Source organism: Rhinoderma darwinii, chromosome 4, assembly GCF_050947455.1.
Source record: "Rhinoderma darwinii isolate aRhiDar2 chromosome 4, aRhiDar2.hap1, whole genome shotgun sequence".
Taxonomy (NCBI): domain Eukaryota; kingdom Metazoa; phylum Chordata; class Amphibia; order Anura; family Rhinodermatidae; genus Rhinoderma; species Rhinoderma darwinii.
Window position 1 is genome coordinate 410410452 of NC_134690.1, and position 19820 is coordinate 410430271.

The following is a 19820-nucleotide window of genomic DNA, read 5'->3' on the forward strand; positions in this document are numbered from 1 at the left end:
TTCATTAAATAAGAAAATGTAGATGTAGTCCATGTGAGACAATAAATTCAATCTCCTATCTATGAAAGAACATCATCTTGGCCGGTTGGGTGTAAGTAATGGTATATTCAGGTGAGTGGACTCCTGCTGTGTCACAGTCACTAGAGGATAAACATATTTTATTGCATATCCATCAAAATGTTTACGTTTGAACAATAAATAAAGTTTCTGACGTCTATTCCGTGTGTATGGCCAGTTTAACAGCTATTCCTCCTATTAATGCTTACACCCCTTATCTCTGAGAAGACCCCGCTGATCATCTAGCAGTAATCACTGGAGGACACGATTGGCCAGTTTTTTGTGCCTTCAGCTAGAAGTATTACAAGCTTTGTACTGACCTGATGGATCGCTGTGCTGTATGGATACCAGACTTCTAGAGGGGGTTCACATCTGTGCCACCCCCACATTTTCCTCCACATGTATAATGTTTCTCTTATGGATACTGGAGTGATGTTATCAGTTACACAAAATGACACTTAATGGTCATCTCAGATCTTGAAGCCGTACTACCCATGACTACGTGCTGCCCTCTGCCACCATCACATCAACTGCTCAGTGTGTGTGCTCCCAACTTACATCAGCCAGACGGGATTGACTCTCCTCCATCCGAGTGCCATGGGAAATCTTCTCCAACTACAAGACAAATGATGAACATTTTCTATAAGTATCCTCAGTAGGCAGTCCATGTCTTGGATATGTCCTACAGCTGGGGCTGCATGATGTCCTGTCTACACAGCTGTATTCTGAATTGTGTTTTCTGCTGGAAACTGGCAATACACATCCCCTTAAGCTTAGCTAATCTCCTACGATGCAGGGGGGCTGTTACTTTGTTTTCTACATCTTATGACTGCACAGCGCCTGGTGAAAGATGACACTTCCCAGAATGGAGGCTCTGTACAAAGACTGAACGTGCAGGGGATGCTTAATCTGACATTTGCAAAATACTGACTGTAGCTTTGCATATGACTAGCATATGAGGTAATTGAAGATGAAGGTTACTCGCCATTATATGGCGGTCATATCCGGGTACAAGCCCCATACACGCAGTTAGACCTTCACTTATGTCGAGGATCTGATCTGATTTTCAGCATCTTAAACTAGAACTGGCTTAAGTTTTCCCCAGTAATCGCAAATTTTCCTAGACTGGAAGAAAAAAAGAAGAAGCAGGAAGTGGAAAGACAACCAAGAGTCGCAAAAAAGCCTGGAGATAGAGACAGAGGAGAGAGAATGGACGATTTAGAGATAAAATGTCTGAAACATAATGAGTAGAGAGGAGATGACCAAAAAACAGAGGAGAGAAAATAGCCAAGAGACCAAGGGAAGAGAGACGATAACCAAGAGACCAAGGAAAGAGACACGATAACCAAGAGACAAAGGGAAGAGACACGATAACCAAGAGACCAAGGGAAGAGACACAATAACCAAGAGACCAAGGGAAGAGAGACGATAACCAAGAGACCAAGGGAAGAGGGACGATAACCAAGAGACCAAGGGAAGAGGGACGATAACCAAGAGACCAAGGAAAGAGAGACGATAACCAAGAGACCAAGGGAAGAGGGACGATAACCAAGAGACCAAGGGAAGAGGGACGATAACCAAGAGACCAAGGCAAGAGAGACGAAAACCAAGGGAAGAGAGACGAAAACCAAGAGACCAAGGGAAGAGGGACGATAACCAAGAGACCAAGGGAAGAGGGACGATAACCAAGAGACCTAGGGAAGAGAGACGATAACCGAGAGACAAAGGGAAGAGAGAAGATAGCCAAGAGACAAAGGGAAGAGAGAAGATAGCCAAGAGACATAGGGAAGAGAGACGATAACCAAGAGACCTAGGGAAGAGAGACGATAACCGAGAAAAAAGGGAAGAGAGAAGATAGCCAAGAGACAAAGGGAAGAGAGAAGATAGCCAAGAGACATAGGGAAGCAAGACGAAAACCAGGAGGAGAGACGATAACCAAGAGACCAAGGGAAGAGAGACGATAACCAAGAGACCAAGGGAAGAGAAACGAAAACCAAGTGACAAAAGGGAAGAGACGAAAACCAAGAGACCAAGGGAAGAGGGACCTTAACCAAGAGAAGAGAGACGATAACCAAAAGACCAAGAGAAGAGAGAAGACAGCCAAGAGACCAAGGGAAGAGGGACAATAACCAAGAGACCAAGGGAAGAGGGACGATAACCAAGAGACCAAGGGAAGAGGGATTATAACCAAGAGACCAAGGGAAGAGGGACGATAACCAAGAGACCAAGGGAAGAGGGACAATAACCAAGAGACAAAGGGAAGAGAAAAGATGACCAAGAGACAGAGGCCTATGCGAAACCATCCTAGTCACAAGTAATAGGCTTGAACGTCAGCTCCTATTGAAATTACTTTGCATTGGCCGAAACATAATGAGTAGAGAGGAGATGACCAAAAAACAGAGGAGAGAAAATAGCCAAGAGACCAAGGGAAGAGAGACGATAACCAAGAGACCAAGGAAAGAGACACGATAACCAAGAGACCAAGGGAAGAGACACGATAACCAAGAGACCAAGGGAAGAGACACGATAATTAAGAGACCAAGGGAAGAGACACAATAACCAAGAGACCAAGGGAAGAGAGAAGATAACCAAGAGACCAAGGGAAGAGACACGCTAACCAAGAGACCAAGGGAAGAGAGACGATAACCAAGAGACCAAGGGAAGAGACACGCTAACCAAGAGACCAAGGGAAGAGACACGATAACCAAGAGACCAAGGGAAGAGACACGATAACCAAGAGACCAAGGAAAGAGACACGATAACCAAGAGACCAAGGGAAGAGACACGATAACCAAGAGACCAAGGGAAGAGACACGATAATTAAGAGACCAAGGGAAGAGACACAATAACCAAGAGACCAAGGGAAGAGGGACGATAACCAAGAGACCAAGGGAAGAGACACGCTAACCAAGAGACCAAGGGAAGAGAGACGATAACCAAGAGACCAAGGGAAGAGACACGCTAACCAAGAGACCAAGGGAAGAGACACGATAACCAAGAGACCAAGGGAAGAGACACGATAACCAAGAGACCAAGGGAAGAGAGACGATAACCAAGAGACCAAGGGAAGAGGGACGATAACCAAGAGACCAAGGGAAGAGGGACGATAACCAAGAGACCAAGGGAAGAGAGACGAAAACCAAGGGAAGAGAGACGAAAACCAAGAGACAAAGGGAAGAGGGACGATAACCAAGAGACCAAGGGAAGAGGGACGATAACCAAGAGACCTAGGGAAGAGAGACGATAACTGAGAGACAAAGGGAAGAGAGAAGATAGCCAAGAGACAAAGGGAAGAGAGAAGATAGCCAAGAGACATAGGGAAGAGAGACGATAACCAAGAGACCTAGGGAAGAGAGAGGATAACCAAGAGACATAGGGAAGAGAGACGATAACCAAGAGACCTAGGGAATAGAGACGATAACCGAGAAAAAAAGGGAAGAGAGAAGATAGCCAAGAGACAAAGGGAAGCGAGACGAAAACCAGGAGAAGAGACGATAACCAAGAGACCAAGGGAAGAGAGACGATAACCAAGAGACCAAGGGAAGAGAAACGAAAACCAAGAGACAAAAGGGAAGAGACGAAAACCAAGAGACCAAGGGAAGAGACCAAAACCAAGAGACCAAGGGAAGAGACCAAAACCAAGAGACCAAGGGAAGAGGGACCTTAACCAAGAGAAGAGAGACGATAACCAAAAGACCAAGAGAAGATAGCCAAGAGACCCAGGGAACAGGGACGATAACCAAGAGACCAAGGGAAGAGGGACAATAACCAAGAGACCAAGGGAAGAGGGATGATAACCAAGAGACCAAGGGAAGAAGGACGATAACCACGAGACCAAGGGAAGAGGGATGATAACCAAGAGACCAAGGGAAGAGGGACAATAACCAAGAGACAAAGGGAAGAGAAAAGATGACCAAGAGACAGAGGCCTATGCGAAACCATCCTAGTCGCAAGTAATAGGCTTGAACGTCAGCTCCTATTGAAATTACTTTGCATTGGCCGAAACATAATGAGTAGAGAGGAGATGACCAAAAAACAGAGGAGAGAAAATAGCCAAGAGACCAAGGGAAGAGAGACGATAACCAAGAGACCAAGGAAAGAGACACGATAACCAAGAGACCAAGGGAAGAGACACGATAACCAAGAGACCAAGGGAAGAGACACGATAATTAAGAGACCAAGGGAAGAGACACAATAACCAAGAGACCAAGGGAAGAGAGAAGATAACCAAGAGACCAAGGGAAGAGACACGCTAACCAAGAGACCAAGGGAAGAGAGACGATAACCAAGAGACCAAGGGAAGAGACACGCTAACCAAGAGACCAAGGGAAGAGACACGATAACCAAGAGACCAAGGGAAGAGACACGATAACCAAGAGACCAAGGAAAGAGACACGATAACCAAGAGACCAAGGGAAGAGACACGATAACCAAGAGACCAAGGGAAGAGACACGATAATTAAGAGACCAAGGGAAGAGACACAATAACCAAGAGACCAAGGGAAGAGGGACGATAACCAAGAGACCAAGGGAAGAGACACGCTAACCAAGAGACCAAGGGAAGAGAGACGATAACCAAGAGACCAAGGGAAGAGACACGCTAACCAAGAGACCAAGGGAAGAGACACGATAACCAAGAGACCAAGGGAAGAGACACGATAACCAAGAGACCAAGGGAAGAGAGACGATAACCAAGAGACCAAGGGAAGAGGGACGATAACCAAGAGACCAAGGGAAGAGGGACGATAACCAAGAGACCAAGGGAAGAGAGACGAAAACCAAGGGAAGAGAGACGAAAACCAAGAGACAAAGGGAAGAGGGACGATAACCAAGAGACCAAGGGAAGAGGGACGATAACCAAGAGACCTAGGGAAGAGAGACGATAACTGAGAGACAAAGGGAAGAGAGAAGATAGCCAAGAGACAAAGTGAAGAGAGAAGATAGCCAAGAGACATAGGGAAGAGAGACGATAACCAAGAGACCTAGGGAAGAGAGAGGATAACCAAGAGACATAGGGAAGAGAGACGATAACCAAGAGACCTAGGGAATAGAGACGATAACCGAGAAAAAAAGGGAAGAGAGAAGATAGCCAAGAGACAAAGGGAAGCAAGACGAAAACCAGGAGAAGAGACGATAACCAAGAGACCAAGGGAAGAGAGACGATAACCAAGAGACCAAGGGAAGAGAAACGAAAACCAAGAGACAAAAGGGAAGAGACGAAAACCAAGAGACCAAGGGAAGAGACCAAAACCAAGAGACCAAGGGAAGAGACCAAAACCAAGAGACCAAGGGAAGAGGGACCTTAACCAAGAGAAGAGAGACGATAACCAAAAGACCAAGAGAAGATAGCCAAGAGACCCAGGGAACAGGGACGATAACCAAGAGACCAAGGGAAGAGGGACAATAACCAAGAGACCAAGGGAAGAGGGATGATAACCAAGAGACCAAGGGAAGAAGGACGATAACCACGAGACCAAGGGAAGAGGGATGATAACCAAGAGACCAAGGGAAGAGGGACAATAACCAAGAGACAAAGGGAAGAGAAAAGATGACCAAGAGACAAGGGCCTATGCGAAACCATCCTAGTCGCAAGTAATAGGCTTGAACGTCAGCTCCTATTGAAATTACTTTGCATTAGATCTTTGGGGCCCTGTTGTATTAAGGGCCCATTATGAAGTTAGAGTCCAGGGCACCCAGAAGGATTCTTTGCTGCTCTGGTGGGCCGGACTGTACAGTGCACCCCCTAGGCTGGAAATGACATGAGACCCGCACTTTGCTGACTTATACAAAGCTCCTGCATCACATGACTAAAAGGGAGTCCTGATTTGCTGCTGTTATTTACAATTAATCAAATCTCTAGACCAATCAGAACTGCTTATTTCTAGCAATAATGATTATGGCTTCACTCACTACGACGAGGGTCTTATCAGCGCCTTTCTGACTGTTGATGCTGCCGATCTCCGTCTGAGACCCAGAATTAGAGACACCTTCAAAGTATCTCCTGAAAATGAAAAGAGAGAAGATGTAAGCAAAGGGTCCAGAGTAATAGTATCATGTACTACACAGAAAACAGAGGGTGCTCTAGTGGAGGATATATATATATATATAGCATGCTTGAAAAAGGTCCCAAGGTGGGATGGAAACGTTGCATTTGCCATGTTGGCACAATAAACCACACTTTTTTTCACCTTTATCACCGGAGTGCTGCAAGATTTATTTCTATGATATCTATATGGTCTTTGGATCGAGACCTCTTGCTGGCACCCTTTACTATTGGACTTCTTTTGGAAACCGAGTGCTGGTGCTTCTCTTTACTGGTGTGTGTGTATATATATATATATATATATATATATATATATATATATATTTATATACACACACACACACACACACACACACACACACACACTGAGAGGGTATCAGGGGGAGGCTATATACAGTGAAGGAAATAAGTATTTGATCCCTTGCTGATTTTGTAAGTTTGCCCGCTGTCAAAGACATGAACAGTCTAGAATTTTTAGGCTAGGTTAATTTTACCAGTGAGAGATAGATTATATTTAAAAAAAAAAAGAAAGTCACATTGTCAAAATTATATATATTTATTTGCATTGTGCACAGAGAAATAAGTATTTGATCCCTTTGGCAAACAAGACTTAATACTTGGTGGCAAAACCCTTGTTGGCAAGCACAGCAGTCAGACGTTTTTTGTAGTTGATGATGAGGTTTGCACACATGTTAGATGGAATTTTGGCCCACTCCTCTTTGCAGATCATCTGTAAATCATTAAGATTTCGAGGCTGTCGCTTGGCAACTCGGATCTTCAGCTCCCCCCATAAGTTTTCAATGGGATTAAGGTCTGGAGACTGGCTAGGCCACTCCATGACCTTAATGTGCTTCTTTTTGAGCCACTCCTTTGTTGCCTTGGCTGTATGTTTCGGGTCATTGTCGTGCTGGAAGACCCAGCCACGAGCCATTTTTAATGTCCTGGTGGAGGGAAGGAGGTTGTCACTCAGGTTTTGACGGTACATGGCTCCATCCATTCTCCCATTGATGCGGTGAAGTAGTCCTGTGCCCTTAGCAGAGAAACACCCCCAAAACATAATGTTTCCACCTCCATGCTTGACAGTGGGGACGGTGTTCTTTGGGTCATAGGCAGCATTTCTCTTCCTCCAAACCCGGCGAGTTGAGTTAATGCCAAAGAGCTCAATTGTAGTGTCATCTGACCACAGCACCTTCTCCCAATCACTCTCAGAATCATCCAGATGTTCATTTGCAAACTTCAGATGGGCCTGTACATGCGCCTTCTTGAGCAGGGGGACCTTGCGGGCACTGCAGGATTTTAATCCATTGCGGCGTAATGTGTTACCAATGGTTTTCTTGGTGACTGTGGTCCCAGCTGCCTTGAGATCATTAACAAGTTCCCCCCGTGTAGTTTTCGGCTGAGCTCTCACCTTCCTCAGGATCAAGGATGCCCCACGAGGTGAGATTTTACATGGAGCCCCAGATCGATGTCGATTGACAGTCATTTTGTATGTCTTCCATGTTCTTACTATTGCACCAACAGTTGTCTCCTTCTCACCCAGCGTCTTACTTATGGTTTTGTAGCCCATTCCAGCCTTGTGCAGGTCTATGATCTTGTCCCTGACCTCCTTAGAAAGCTCTTTGGTCTTGCCCATGTTGTAGAGGTTAGAGTCAGACTGATCATTGAGTCTGTGGACAGGAGTCTGTTATACAGGTGACCATGTAAGAGCTGTCTATAATGCAGGCACCAAGTTGATTTGGAGCGTGTAACTGGTCTGGAGGAGGCTGAACTCTTAATGGTTGGTAGGGGATCAAATACTTATTTCTCTGTGCACAATTCAAATAAATATATATAATTTTGACAATGTGATTTTCTTTTTAATATATAATCTATCTCTCACTGGTAAAATTAACCTAGCCTAAAAATTCTAGACTGTTCATGTCTTTGACAGTGGGCAAACGTACAAAATCAGCAAGGGATCAAATACTTATTTCCTTCACTGTATATATATATATATATATATATATATATATATATATATATATATTGTGAGCTGGCGTCCCTCTTGGGTTGCTGTATTGGGCAGTCACGCACATGGAAACAGGGTAAAACAGACACAGTGGGTACTTTTTATTTGCACTAAACACACAGATCCTTTTTGTACAGAGTTTGCGTCCACTGGGTAAAGCAACCAACAAAACAGTATAACTTTGTTGAAAAACAATCTTTAAAGTTCTCACCCTGTAGCAGCCACCACCTGAGTGTGCAAATCCCCATTGTTAGGTGCTTCGGTCATAGCAGTCTCCCTGGAGGAATAACAACCTCCTTCCTCCTCACTCTCTCTCTCTTCAAACTGTCCACTTCCCTTTTAATCAGGACCAGCTGAGACTCAGAACCTCTAGAAACCAAAACCTGGAGTGGAGGTATGGGAATGGCCATCCCACCCAGAATCTCTACAGCCATTCCTAAATCCCGGACCCTGAAATCCAGCCTAAAAAACTCCTGCTCACCAACTAACCTTACTGAGCAACGAACTTCCCAGAGATTTACACCACTGAGATAAGAAATCTCATACCTACCCTCTACCAGTCTTCCTACTGACTGTTTACAATATATATATATATAAAATTCAAACAAGGAGACAGTACTCCAAGCAAGTAGGTGAAAAAGGTGATGTGGTTTGATCACCCCACAGGCAGGCAATGTTTCGATCCGTCCCATTGGGATCTTTGTGACAGAGGGATCTATTTCCAGCAGTTTTTTCTGTTAATGTTGATGATTATGGGAACAGTTACTAAAAACCCAAAATTTAGTGTCTCAGAAAATGAGAATATTACATAAACCCAATATAAAAATGATTTTTAATACCCAAATGTCGTCCTACTGAAAAGTCTGTCCAGTATCTGCCCTCAATACTTGGCCGGGGCTCCGGCTCTGCATGAATTACTGCATCAATGCGGCGTGGCATGGAGGTGATCAGCCTGTGGCACTGCTGAGGTGTTATCAATGCGGCGTGGCATGGGGGCGATCAGCCTGTGGCACTGCTGAGGTGTCATCAATGCGGCGTGGCATGGAGGCGATCAGCCTGTGGCACTGCTGAGGTGTTATCAATGCGGCGTGGCATGGAGGTGATCAGCCTGTGCACTGCTGAGGGGTTATTAATGGGGCATGGCATGGTGGCGATCAGCCGGTGGCACTGCTGAGGGGTTATTAATGCGGCGTGGCATGGAGGTGATCAGCCGGTGGCACTGCTGAGGTGTTATTAATGTGGCGTGGCATGGAGGCGATCAGCCTGTGGCACTGCTGAGGTGTTATCAATGCGGCGTGGGATGGCAGCGATCAGCCTATGGCACTGCTGAGGTGTTATCAATGCGGCGTGGCATGGAGGCGATCAGCCTGTGGCACTGCTGAGGTGTTATGGAAGTACAGGTTGTATGATATCGGCCTTCAGCTCATCTGCATTGTTGGGTCTGGGGTCTCATCTTCCTCTTGACAATACCCTACAGATTCTCTATAGGGTTTAGGTCGGGAGAGTTTGCTGGCCAATCAGGCGCAGTGATACTGAGGTTATTACACCAGGTGTTGGTACTTTTGGCAGTGTGGGCAGGTGCCGAGTCCTGCTGGAAAATGAAATCAGCGTCTCCATAAAGCTGTCAGCAGAGGGAAGCATGAAGTGCTGGGAATGTCCTGCTAGACGCTGCGCTGACTCTGGACCTGATATAACACAGTGGACACAGGACTGTGGACACTGAGCAGCAGACCCGTCATTGTAAAGACTTAGGAAACCTTCCAGGTGTTCTGTGTTGATTGGCTGATTAGAGTGTCACCAGGAGACGACAATCTGCAACTTTTACCCAATAATCTCATTTTCTGAGACACTAAATTTTGGGTTTTCAGTAACTGTTCCTATAATCATCAACATTAAAAGAAAAAACGGCTGGAAATAGATCCCTCTGTGTGTGATGAATCTATAGAATATGAGAGATACTTTTTGAATTGAATTACTGAATTAAACTTTTTGATGATATTCTAATTCATTGAGAAGGACTAGTGTATATAATATATATATATATATATATATATATATATACACACACACACATATACATACACACACTGAGGGGTATCAGGGGAAGCGTCGGCTGCAGTGCCGCTTGTAGCTCAGACATCAATAGCTGCATTTGCGGAAAATGATTACTACTTACCGGTAATTTGATTTTCTTTTAACCTCCAGGACAGCACCACCAGGAGGGAGTCCCCGACTCCAAAGGGACAGGAAACAACAGGAAGCCGTTTAAATTGCCCCTCCTCCAGTTAATACCGGAGACTTGATAACATGCAGTTTAAGAATCTTAATATTCTTCATTACATTTACGGAATAAGGTGGGAAAAACCCGGTGCGGTCGTGGAGGTCAAAGGAAAATCAAATTACCGGTAAGTAATAATCATTTTCCCTCTGCACCTCCACGACACCACCAGGAGGATTAACAGATTTTTTTCTAGGGGGCAGACAATGGCCTGTAAAACTTTATGGCCAATGCTAAGGTTTTGGTTGGAGAGTTTATGCAGGAGAAAAGAGGATCATTCCAGGGGCGCTGCTGTGTGGTGATAATGATAGGATCGAAGTACGGAGATAATAATAATAAATGAATTTATTCGAATGAGTGGCTACGCGTTTCGACGATGAACAATCGTCTTCATCAGGCCATATGCATAATACATTAGACACGTCTTATATACCATCATGGTTCATAAATGACACGAGTGAAAAAACCGCCAAATCTGCAAAGGTCAAGGTGCGTTCGTGACGTCACACCCGGCTTTTTACCTTTGCATCCAATCACAACGTGGATCAGTGAAAAATTACACGTGTTCAGTATATCACTCATACACAGTAAGCTTGTTACATAACATAAGAATAAAAAAGAAAGAAATTTAGGGTATTCATAAAAAGCAAAGTAGTGTCGACATATGAATAATCAAAAACTAAATAAAAACAGGCATAAAATAAATGGTTAAAAAAGACACAATACGTGGAAGTTAAAAGAACAAAGTACTGTGCTACAGACCAGTAGGTTGTTAGGTAGCAACGAAGGACGCCGGGACGCGAACTTGGTAACCAGGGCAACCTGGCCGAGAACAGTGCTGCAGAGCATACAAGGATATGTATCTGCTGTGGAAACTTTGTAAAAGTTAAATCTTTATTAAGAATATGTATACGATATAATGCTCTTTGTTGCCTAGGTGGATTGTTCGGGATTTTGTGTGGCTCTAACAGAAGCGTTGCCAGGCAACTGAAAAAACAAAGAGGACGGGAACAGCGATTGAACGGACATATCAGCGCTCGCTGTGAAAGGACCAAAGAAGACCGCTTCGGGACAGGTTTGTTAAACATATGTATAATATTATTAAATATATAGTATTCTTAGGTCAAATCTAGTTTGCAGTATTCTGTGCCATTGCGATTAAAAAGGGAAAAACGATATATTGTTGTGTATTGTCATAGGATGCACAGCGTATTTTTCGGCACTGGTGTAATATTGTATCAGCGGAATAAACACTTTACAGAAGATGATTTATAAGAGATGTTGGTTCTGAGATGTATGAAATTCTGTTAATAGACAAACAGTACGTGGTAAGCGGCATAGGGGGATCAAAGGGATCGGGCACTATATATACTACGGTAGAGTTAACGGAAAATAGTTATATATACAATGATTGGACTAACGGGGGAAGGTCACAACATGATGGACCTAATAAATACAAGGAAAATTGATTAAAAAGGGCAAAAAGGGAAGTAAATAGGTATGAATAAGATTTGTCCCTCATATTGTCGGATCATACTCATTGTTTATTATTTCTTATTGTGTAATGATGAGAGTTATATGATTTTGGGTAGTTCTTTACATTTGGGAAAAAATAAAGCTATTAATTAGTCAAGTGTTGATTCAGAGATATCATTCAAGCCCCCTGGGTATAAAGTCTGCAATTTGAAGATCCAATAATTTTCCCTCTGTTTAAGTTTAGTGTATCTATTGGGGACATCGTGGTGTATGTCTTCGATGGGTGTAACTGTGATTTGTTTAAATTGACACTTGTGTACATAAGTGAAGTGTCGAGACACACTGTGCTTCAAAAAACCTGTGTTCACATTGGATCTGTGTTTATTAATTCTAGATCTCAGATGTTGTGTGGTTCGACCAATGTATTGGAGTTGACATGTACATTCCATTAGGTAGATAACGTAGGAACTGCTGCAACTTAGGGATGACTTAATTGGGAAGGTTTCTTTTGTAACAGTTGATGTATATGTATATTTTTTGTTGCTGATGCTATTGCAGCATAGACAACGTGGGTGGCCACATTTGTATGAACCATTGGGTCTGGATAAAAACGTAGTAGTTGGTGATGTTTTAGGTTTTCGGATTCTGCTAGGGGCCAGAATATTTCTCAGAGTTAGGGAACGACGAAAGGTGATGCTCGGATGGGAAGGTATCACATCTTTAAGGAAAGGGTCGTTTTTTAAAATGTGCCAATGTTTGTTCAAAATTGCTCTAACGGTCTTGTTCCCTTGGTTGTAAGTGGTTATAAAGTTGGCTCGAGATTCGCACCAGCCTATGCAAACCTGTACATGGGGGCATTCGAAGAGGAACACATCTTTGGGGACCACCCATTTAAAAACAACATTCTCTTATATAGGAGGTACATTGATGACCTGTTTTTCGTATGGACAGGAACAGCAAATGAAGCTTCAAATTTTATCAAGCATTTAAATACCAATAGCTATGACATCTCCTTCACACACACCTTTTCCGAAATCTCTATTGACTTTCTTGACCTAACCATTAGCTATGACACCAAGATTGAACATTTTGTCACAAAAACCCACTTTAAATCTGTCGATGTAAATAGCTATATTGACTTTAAAAGTGCCCATTATCGCCCTTGGCTAACAAATGTGCCTTTCGGTCAATTTAGAAGAGTTCGAAAAAATTGCAGTACTAACGCAAATTTTAAATTTGAGTGCAATATTTTAGAAAAAAGATTCAGAGAGAAGAATTTTCCTTTAAAACTAATCCAAGATGCTAGATCTAAAGCCTCGGAATTATCTCAAAACTCCTGTCTAAACCAGGTACAGAAGAAAAAACTAGAACAAAATAAATACCACACCAACTTTATAACCACTTACAACCAAGGGAACAAGACCGTTAGAGCAATTTTGAACAAACATTGGCACATTTTAAAAAACGACCCTTTCCTTAAAGATGTGATACCTTCCCATCCGAGCATCACCTTTCGTCGTTCCCTAACTCTGAGAAATATTCTGGCCCCTAGCAGAATCCGAAAACCTAAAACATCACCAACTACTACGTTTTTATCCAGACCCAATGGTTCATACAAATGTGGCCACCCACGTTGTCTATGCTGCAATAGCATCAGCAACAAAAAATATACATATACATCAACTGTTACAAAAGAAACCTTCCCAATTAAGTCATCCCTAAGTTGCAGCAGTTCCTACGTTATCTACCTAATGGAATGTACATGTCAACTCCAATACATTGGTCGAACCACACAACATCTGAGATCTAGAATTAATAAACACAGATCCAATGTGAACACAGGTTTTTTGAAGCACAGTGTGTCTCGACACTTCACTTATGTACACAAGTGTCAATTTAAACAAATCACAGTTACACCCATCGAAGACATACACCACGATGTCCCCAATAGATACACTAAACTTAAACAGAGGGAAAATTATTGGATCTTCAAATTGCAGACTTTATACCCAGGGGGCTTGAATGATATCTCTGAATCAACACTTGACTAATTAATAGCTTTATTTTTTCCCAAATGTAAAGAACTACCCAAAATCATATAACTCTCATCATTACACAATAATAAATAATAAACAATGAGTATGATCCGACAATATGAGGGACAAATCTTATTCATACCTATTTACTTCCCTTTTTGCCCTTTTTAATCAATTTTCCTTGTATTTATTAGGTCCATCATGTTGTGACCTTCCCCCGTTAGTCCAATCATTGTATATATAACTATTTTCCGTTAACTCTACCGTAGTATATATAGTGCCCGATCCCTTTGATCCCCCTATGCCGCTTACCACGTACTGTTTGTCTATTAACAGAATTTCATACATCTCAGAACCAACATCTCTTATAAATCATCTTCTGTAAAGTGTTTATTCCGCTGATACAATATTACACCAGTGCCGAAAAATACGCTGTGCATCCTATGACAATACACAACAATATATCGTTTTTCCCTTTTTAATCGCAATGGCACAGAATACTGCAAACTAGATTTGACCTAAGAATACTATATATTTAATAATATTATACATATGTTTAACAAACCTGTCCCGAAGCGGTCTTCTTTGGTCCTTTCACAGCGAGCGCTGATATGTCCGTTCAATCGCTGTTCCCGTCCTCTTTGTTTTTTCAGTTGCCTGGCAACGCTTCTGTTAGAGCCACACAAAATCCCGAACAATCCACCTAGGCAACAAAGAGCATTATATCGTATAGAAAGGAGGAGACCTCCAGCTCACCAGTAGTTGCGTCTCCAGACACCTCGCACGGATCCCCGCTACGGCCAGCGGTAGGTATATCAGGAAAAAGAAAGAGAAAATCCAGCGCTGTGTTTGATTAAAAAGGAAAATTGTTCCCAATTTTATTGAAAAAATAGTTAAAAGTTACACGGAGACGCAGTCTCAAGGTGTATATATAGCGGGCTGGATGACCTTGGCCTACGCGTTTCGAGCAAGCGTGTTGCTCTTAATCATGGCAAAAAGAATATGAGTGCCCCCAATGCTGTGTCTGCTTTATATACAAAGCAAACTACTATTCCAGAGTCAGCATAGGCTGACATTGATTGATAATTAATTCCGCAGGTGGAAACTTTAACCCATGTAGTGAACATGGGTGGAGTGTGTTTTCGTTACTTTGCATAACATGGTAAATTGGCTCTGAGTATCAGCGATCCACTGGTTGGTTTTTTACAAAACCAGAGCACTAATATAATGCTCTGGTTTTTCAGATCGTATTTGTTGAACCTTGGATCGTTTGATATTGATTTTATTATGAGTACTGGCCAGAAATACAAATTGAGATAGTCAGCGAACAGAAAATAGACTCAGCATAAAAGGGGCAAACATATATTAAACATTCCAAATATATAACAAGCGAAATAAGAATAAAAGTAAAAATGAATACAGATATAAAAAGACATTTACAGATCATGATCTAGTAATCTAGCTTCTAATATATCTGAATCACATTAGGATATAAACAAAAACAACGAGACATCTGCTTGTATATAATATTTAAACAGAACATTGTATTGGCACATGTGGTTTGATTAAAAAGAATGAGGGAAGAAAGAAATTTCCCTGCCACTATGACCCATTAGACTTGAAATTGAAAATTTAGTACATATGTATATATCCAAGGTATAGGAATTACATTTCTCTCGAGAACATTTGTATATTGTATATAAAAAATCAAATATGCATGGTTTCGTATGGATCAAGATGTCCTATCAATGTATCTTACTATAATTGTAGGCTAAGAATCGCGAAAGATCTTTTAATAGCGTACTAAAGCATACTTTGAATGTAAGTATGTATGATTCACAACATTCCCCATGTTTTCATTATTGTTATTTTGAATGTGGAGACTAAACTAGTTTTCGAATACACAGGGCTGATGTCTATTACAAAAAAATAAAAAATAAATAAATAAAAAAAAAAAAAAAAAAAGGCAACATTTTTTTTGAAAAAAAAAAAAAAACATTTAAAAAAAGCAAAAAAAACAAAAAAAAAAAAAACAAAAACAAAACCTAATATCATCATATCATGAGACTCTTCAATCAGAGCCACCCAATGGCACGACCTAGCCTCAACAAGCACAAAAAACAGTCCCACAACCGCTTCATGTGAACGGTGAGTACAATTCCACTGTACATTTTTATATTGTATTTGGGTTTATTGGATTTGTAATAGAACTAGATGTTATAAGTATTTTGGAAACATAAAGTGTGTGTATACAAGGATTCTTCTAGTACAAAGTTTACAATATCGAGACCAATATGTATTTAAAGTGCATCTGGATAAATAGCTTGAATCCTCGGGCTATGTTAGACAATTGTTAAAGGAATGTCCTGGGAAATATGTGAACTGGATAATAAATTCGTTATGTCCCATAATCCTGGGATTATTCTACTAATTTTCTGGGCATTGATATATATATTTTATTTATAAGATCTTTAATCTATATCATAATCCTAGTAGCAAAAATTATATGCATCCAGTGAGTATAGTCCCTATAGACATGGGACCATTTTTGATATACACAATATCTAAACAAAGTTACATATAATATTAATTGATATGTATGATGCATACTAATAATTTATATAATTGATCAGTATAGATCTTTGTAGTGTTATTTTGTCTGGATATTTGAAACCACGCGATTTTGGAGAAATTGAGAAACTCTTGGACCTGTATGGAGTTGGATGACAATGTGGCTTATTTAATAATGGAACATGAGCTCTTTTTTGAGATTCAAACCTGCAGGGAAACGTGTCTGTAGATTGTATATCCAGAAAGCCTCCCTGGTCAAAAGAAGGTGTTTGAGATCCCCTCCCCTCACTGTACCTCTGACTTTCTCTATTGCGTATGTACTGAAAGAATTTATATTTCTATTGTGACATGATATAAAATGTCGGGCAGCATTGGATATATTGGTTATATTAGGATTTCTTATATAACCTAGGTGTTCTAGGATGCGTACCTTGAATTTCCTTGTTGTGCATCCCACATATTTTAGATTACATGTGGTGCATTCAATAATATATACCACGTTAGTACTATTGCAGTTGATATATGATTTGACTTGAAAATTAGTGTCCTCCATGGAATTAGAGAAATGTTTGATGGTTTTAGATATATTGCATGTTTTGCAAGGATGCACTCCACATTTAAAAAAGCCCTTATGTGTTAACCAAGTGGGTTTGGAGTTACTACATGTCAAAAGTGACGGGGACAATTTGTTGCCTAAGGTGGTTGCCCTGCGGGATACCACTCTACAACCATTTTGCAAAACTTGTTCTAATTTGGAATCTTCAAACAAAAGAGGGATATACTTTAACACTGTTTTTTTAATTAAATTGAATTGGTTACTATATTCTAGTACCAAGGTTGGCATGTTGGAATTGATTCCAACCAACTCGGTAGCTTCCGTCTTTTTGTCAACCTTTAAAAGGGAATCTCTCGTTTTGGTGCCCACTATTTTTTTGGCTCTATCTAACATCCAATTTTTATAACCTCTGGCTTTTAATTTGTGACATGTCTCAGATTCCTCTTTGGCATAACCTATTTCCGTACTGCAATTTCTTTTTGCACGTGTTAGTTCACCTACTGGTATTGCCGTGATAGTGTGTTTTGGATGGCAACTGGTGGCGTGCAAGATGGTATTCCCTGATATGGGTTTATGAAAGATTTCTGAATCAATATGGGAACCTACAGTAGATGTAAATTTTATATCGAGAAAATTGGTGGTATTTTGATTATAAGAGTAAGTGAACCTCAAATTGAGATCGTTGGCATTTAAGAATTCCAGAAATTTAGGAATGGCAGATACATCTCCTTCTTTTTCCTGATATACCTACCGCTGGCCGTAGCGGGGATCCGTGCGAGGTGTCTGGAGACGCAACTACTGGTGAGCTGGAGGTCTCCTCCTTTCTTTACTATAATCAAGTTTACGGCACATGCCTCCGTGCCCACCGGATTATCTTTGCGTTAAATTGAACAGTATTTCATGCACTATTGGAACGATATTTGGTTGCAATATACCAACTGGAAAACCAATTGTTTGATGAACATTTGAATTACGTATGAAATATCTGGAATACGCATGCAGTTGTCTCAAGGGGCTTACACCTGACATTTATTCAACTTCCATAATATATATAACTTAAACATGGCTTGTTTTTAACCACTATACGACCGATAATATATCCATCCAAACGAGGTATTTTTTCTCTCAACAAACAGTGGAACTAATTGACACAGGTGCGGATATGCCAAATCCACAACGCTCTAGGGCTGAAATGGTCGCACTAGTATTTGGGGAACCCGGACATAAGGAATTTTCCAGCCCCAATTTAACAAACAGTTTCAAAGAACTGGAGAAACTTTCCGCAAATGAAACTAGGTTATGGTGGGATCTCACTACCTTACGAAATTACATATCAAAAAACATGATCCCAAGAGGTCTGAGACTACGAAAAATGCCTACGAACAAGTACTCAGAAGAGTTTATAATTGATTGGAACAAAACATTATCAGATTGTTCAATCAATCTCATGTTACTCATCACCAAACATGAGGAAATCAAGTTGTCTCAACTTCAAAATGACATTTCCAAAATAAAAGAGGAAATAAGTTTACATACCAGCTCACCAGATTTTTTGACCTTACAAAGAAGAATGGACGAACACCTTGAACAACTGGAAAAATCTATCGCAGACATAAAAAAATCAAAATTCTTGCGAGATAGTCAAGATTACAGCAATGACGAGGTTTATACTTGGAATAAAGCCAACTATCATAAACGCAGTAACAAGTCTATTCTCAAAAACCGCAACTATCCACGAAGATACAACTCCAGCTCACATAGGGTTAGTTTCAGCTCTACGGAGCTGGAAACTACGGATGGAGCAGAGGAGGAGTCGGATCAGGATCTCTCACAAGGTCCACGCAAACTCAGATCCAACTATGATGTCAACCCTGGTACATCAAAAAACGGGGGAAGAGGGGGGGCAAGAAACACAAGCACCCCGGAGACCATACAAACACGGAGATTAAGGAACCACAGATAACAAACCATCTCGATGTGGTGAACCTATCTTCGGTGTCACTTTCCCCCGCACAAACCAAGGTCCTTACATTAGGACTCAACTTTGTACCTAACCAGGACTTTGACATATTTAAGACCCTCCTGGATATTAATAAATTCGTCCGAAACCTAACGGTCAAAAGGCATTTTGTAACATCAGAGCCTGAAAATTTAACACAAGTTGAGGAGACATCTACCATACCGGGTGAAAATCAATATAGGCGACTTATGTTTGAGGAACAGCAGACATTATTACACTTAGAAGATCTTGCCGAGGAACACACTGAAGTTGCCATCAGCAACCAGTCAACCAAGTTTGTAACCAGAAATCCTCACTATTACCCAGTACAATCTCGTACAGAGTCCATGGACAGATTCCAATATATCATGGAAAGAGAGTTACATGGAATTAAAGACCGGACAAAAAATAATGCTTCCACTCACAACCTTACCCTGGCTGAAAAACAAGCATTGAAATCCTTACAGGACAATGAAGACCTTATCATAAAGATGGCAGATAAGGGCGGTTCCATCACTGTCATGGATAAAGACATGTATATAGACCAAATAAATAAATTGTTGAGTGACACAAATACCTATACCAAATTACAACATAATCCTACTAACGTTTTTTCCTTAGAGTTGAACAATCTACTGGATAAGGGTCTGAACACGGGCATACTTGCCAAGAAACAATATGATTATATGTTAGTAGAGTCTCCCGTAATACCTATACTCCATGCTTTACCCAAGACACATAAGGGTATCAATCCCCCTCCTATGAGACCTATAGTCTCAGGTATAGGTTCTCTTAC

At 41.3% G+C, this 19820-nt stretch overlaps 1 protein-coding gene across 3 annotated transcripts in view; it reads right to left on the reverse strand.

Annotated features, from left to right (window-relative positions):
* The window catches only part of LOC142760355 (phosphofurin acidic cluster sorting protein 1-like), a 278801-nt gene that overhangs the window by 144874 nt on the left and 114107 nt on the right, over positions 1 to 19820 (reverse strand). For all 3 annotated transcript variants that reach the window (XM_075863541.1, XM_075863540.1, XM_075863542.1), the window contains 2 exons: positions 5968 to 6058; positions 616 to 672 (listed from right to left, as the gene is read on the reverse strand). In XM_075863541.1, the coding sequence (XP_075719656.1) occupies positions 616 to 672; positions 5968 to 6058 (148 nt within the window). The remainder of the gene's footprint in view (positions 1 to 615; positions 673 to 5967; positions 6059 to 19820) is intronic.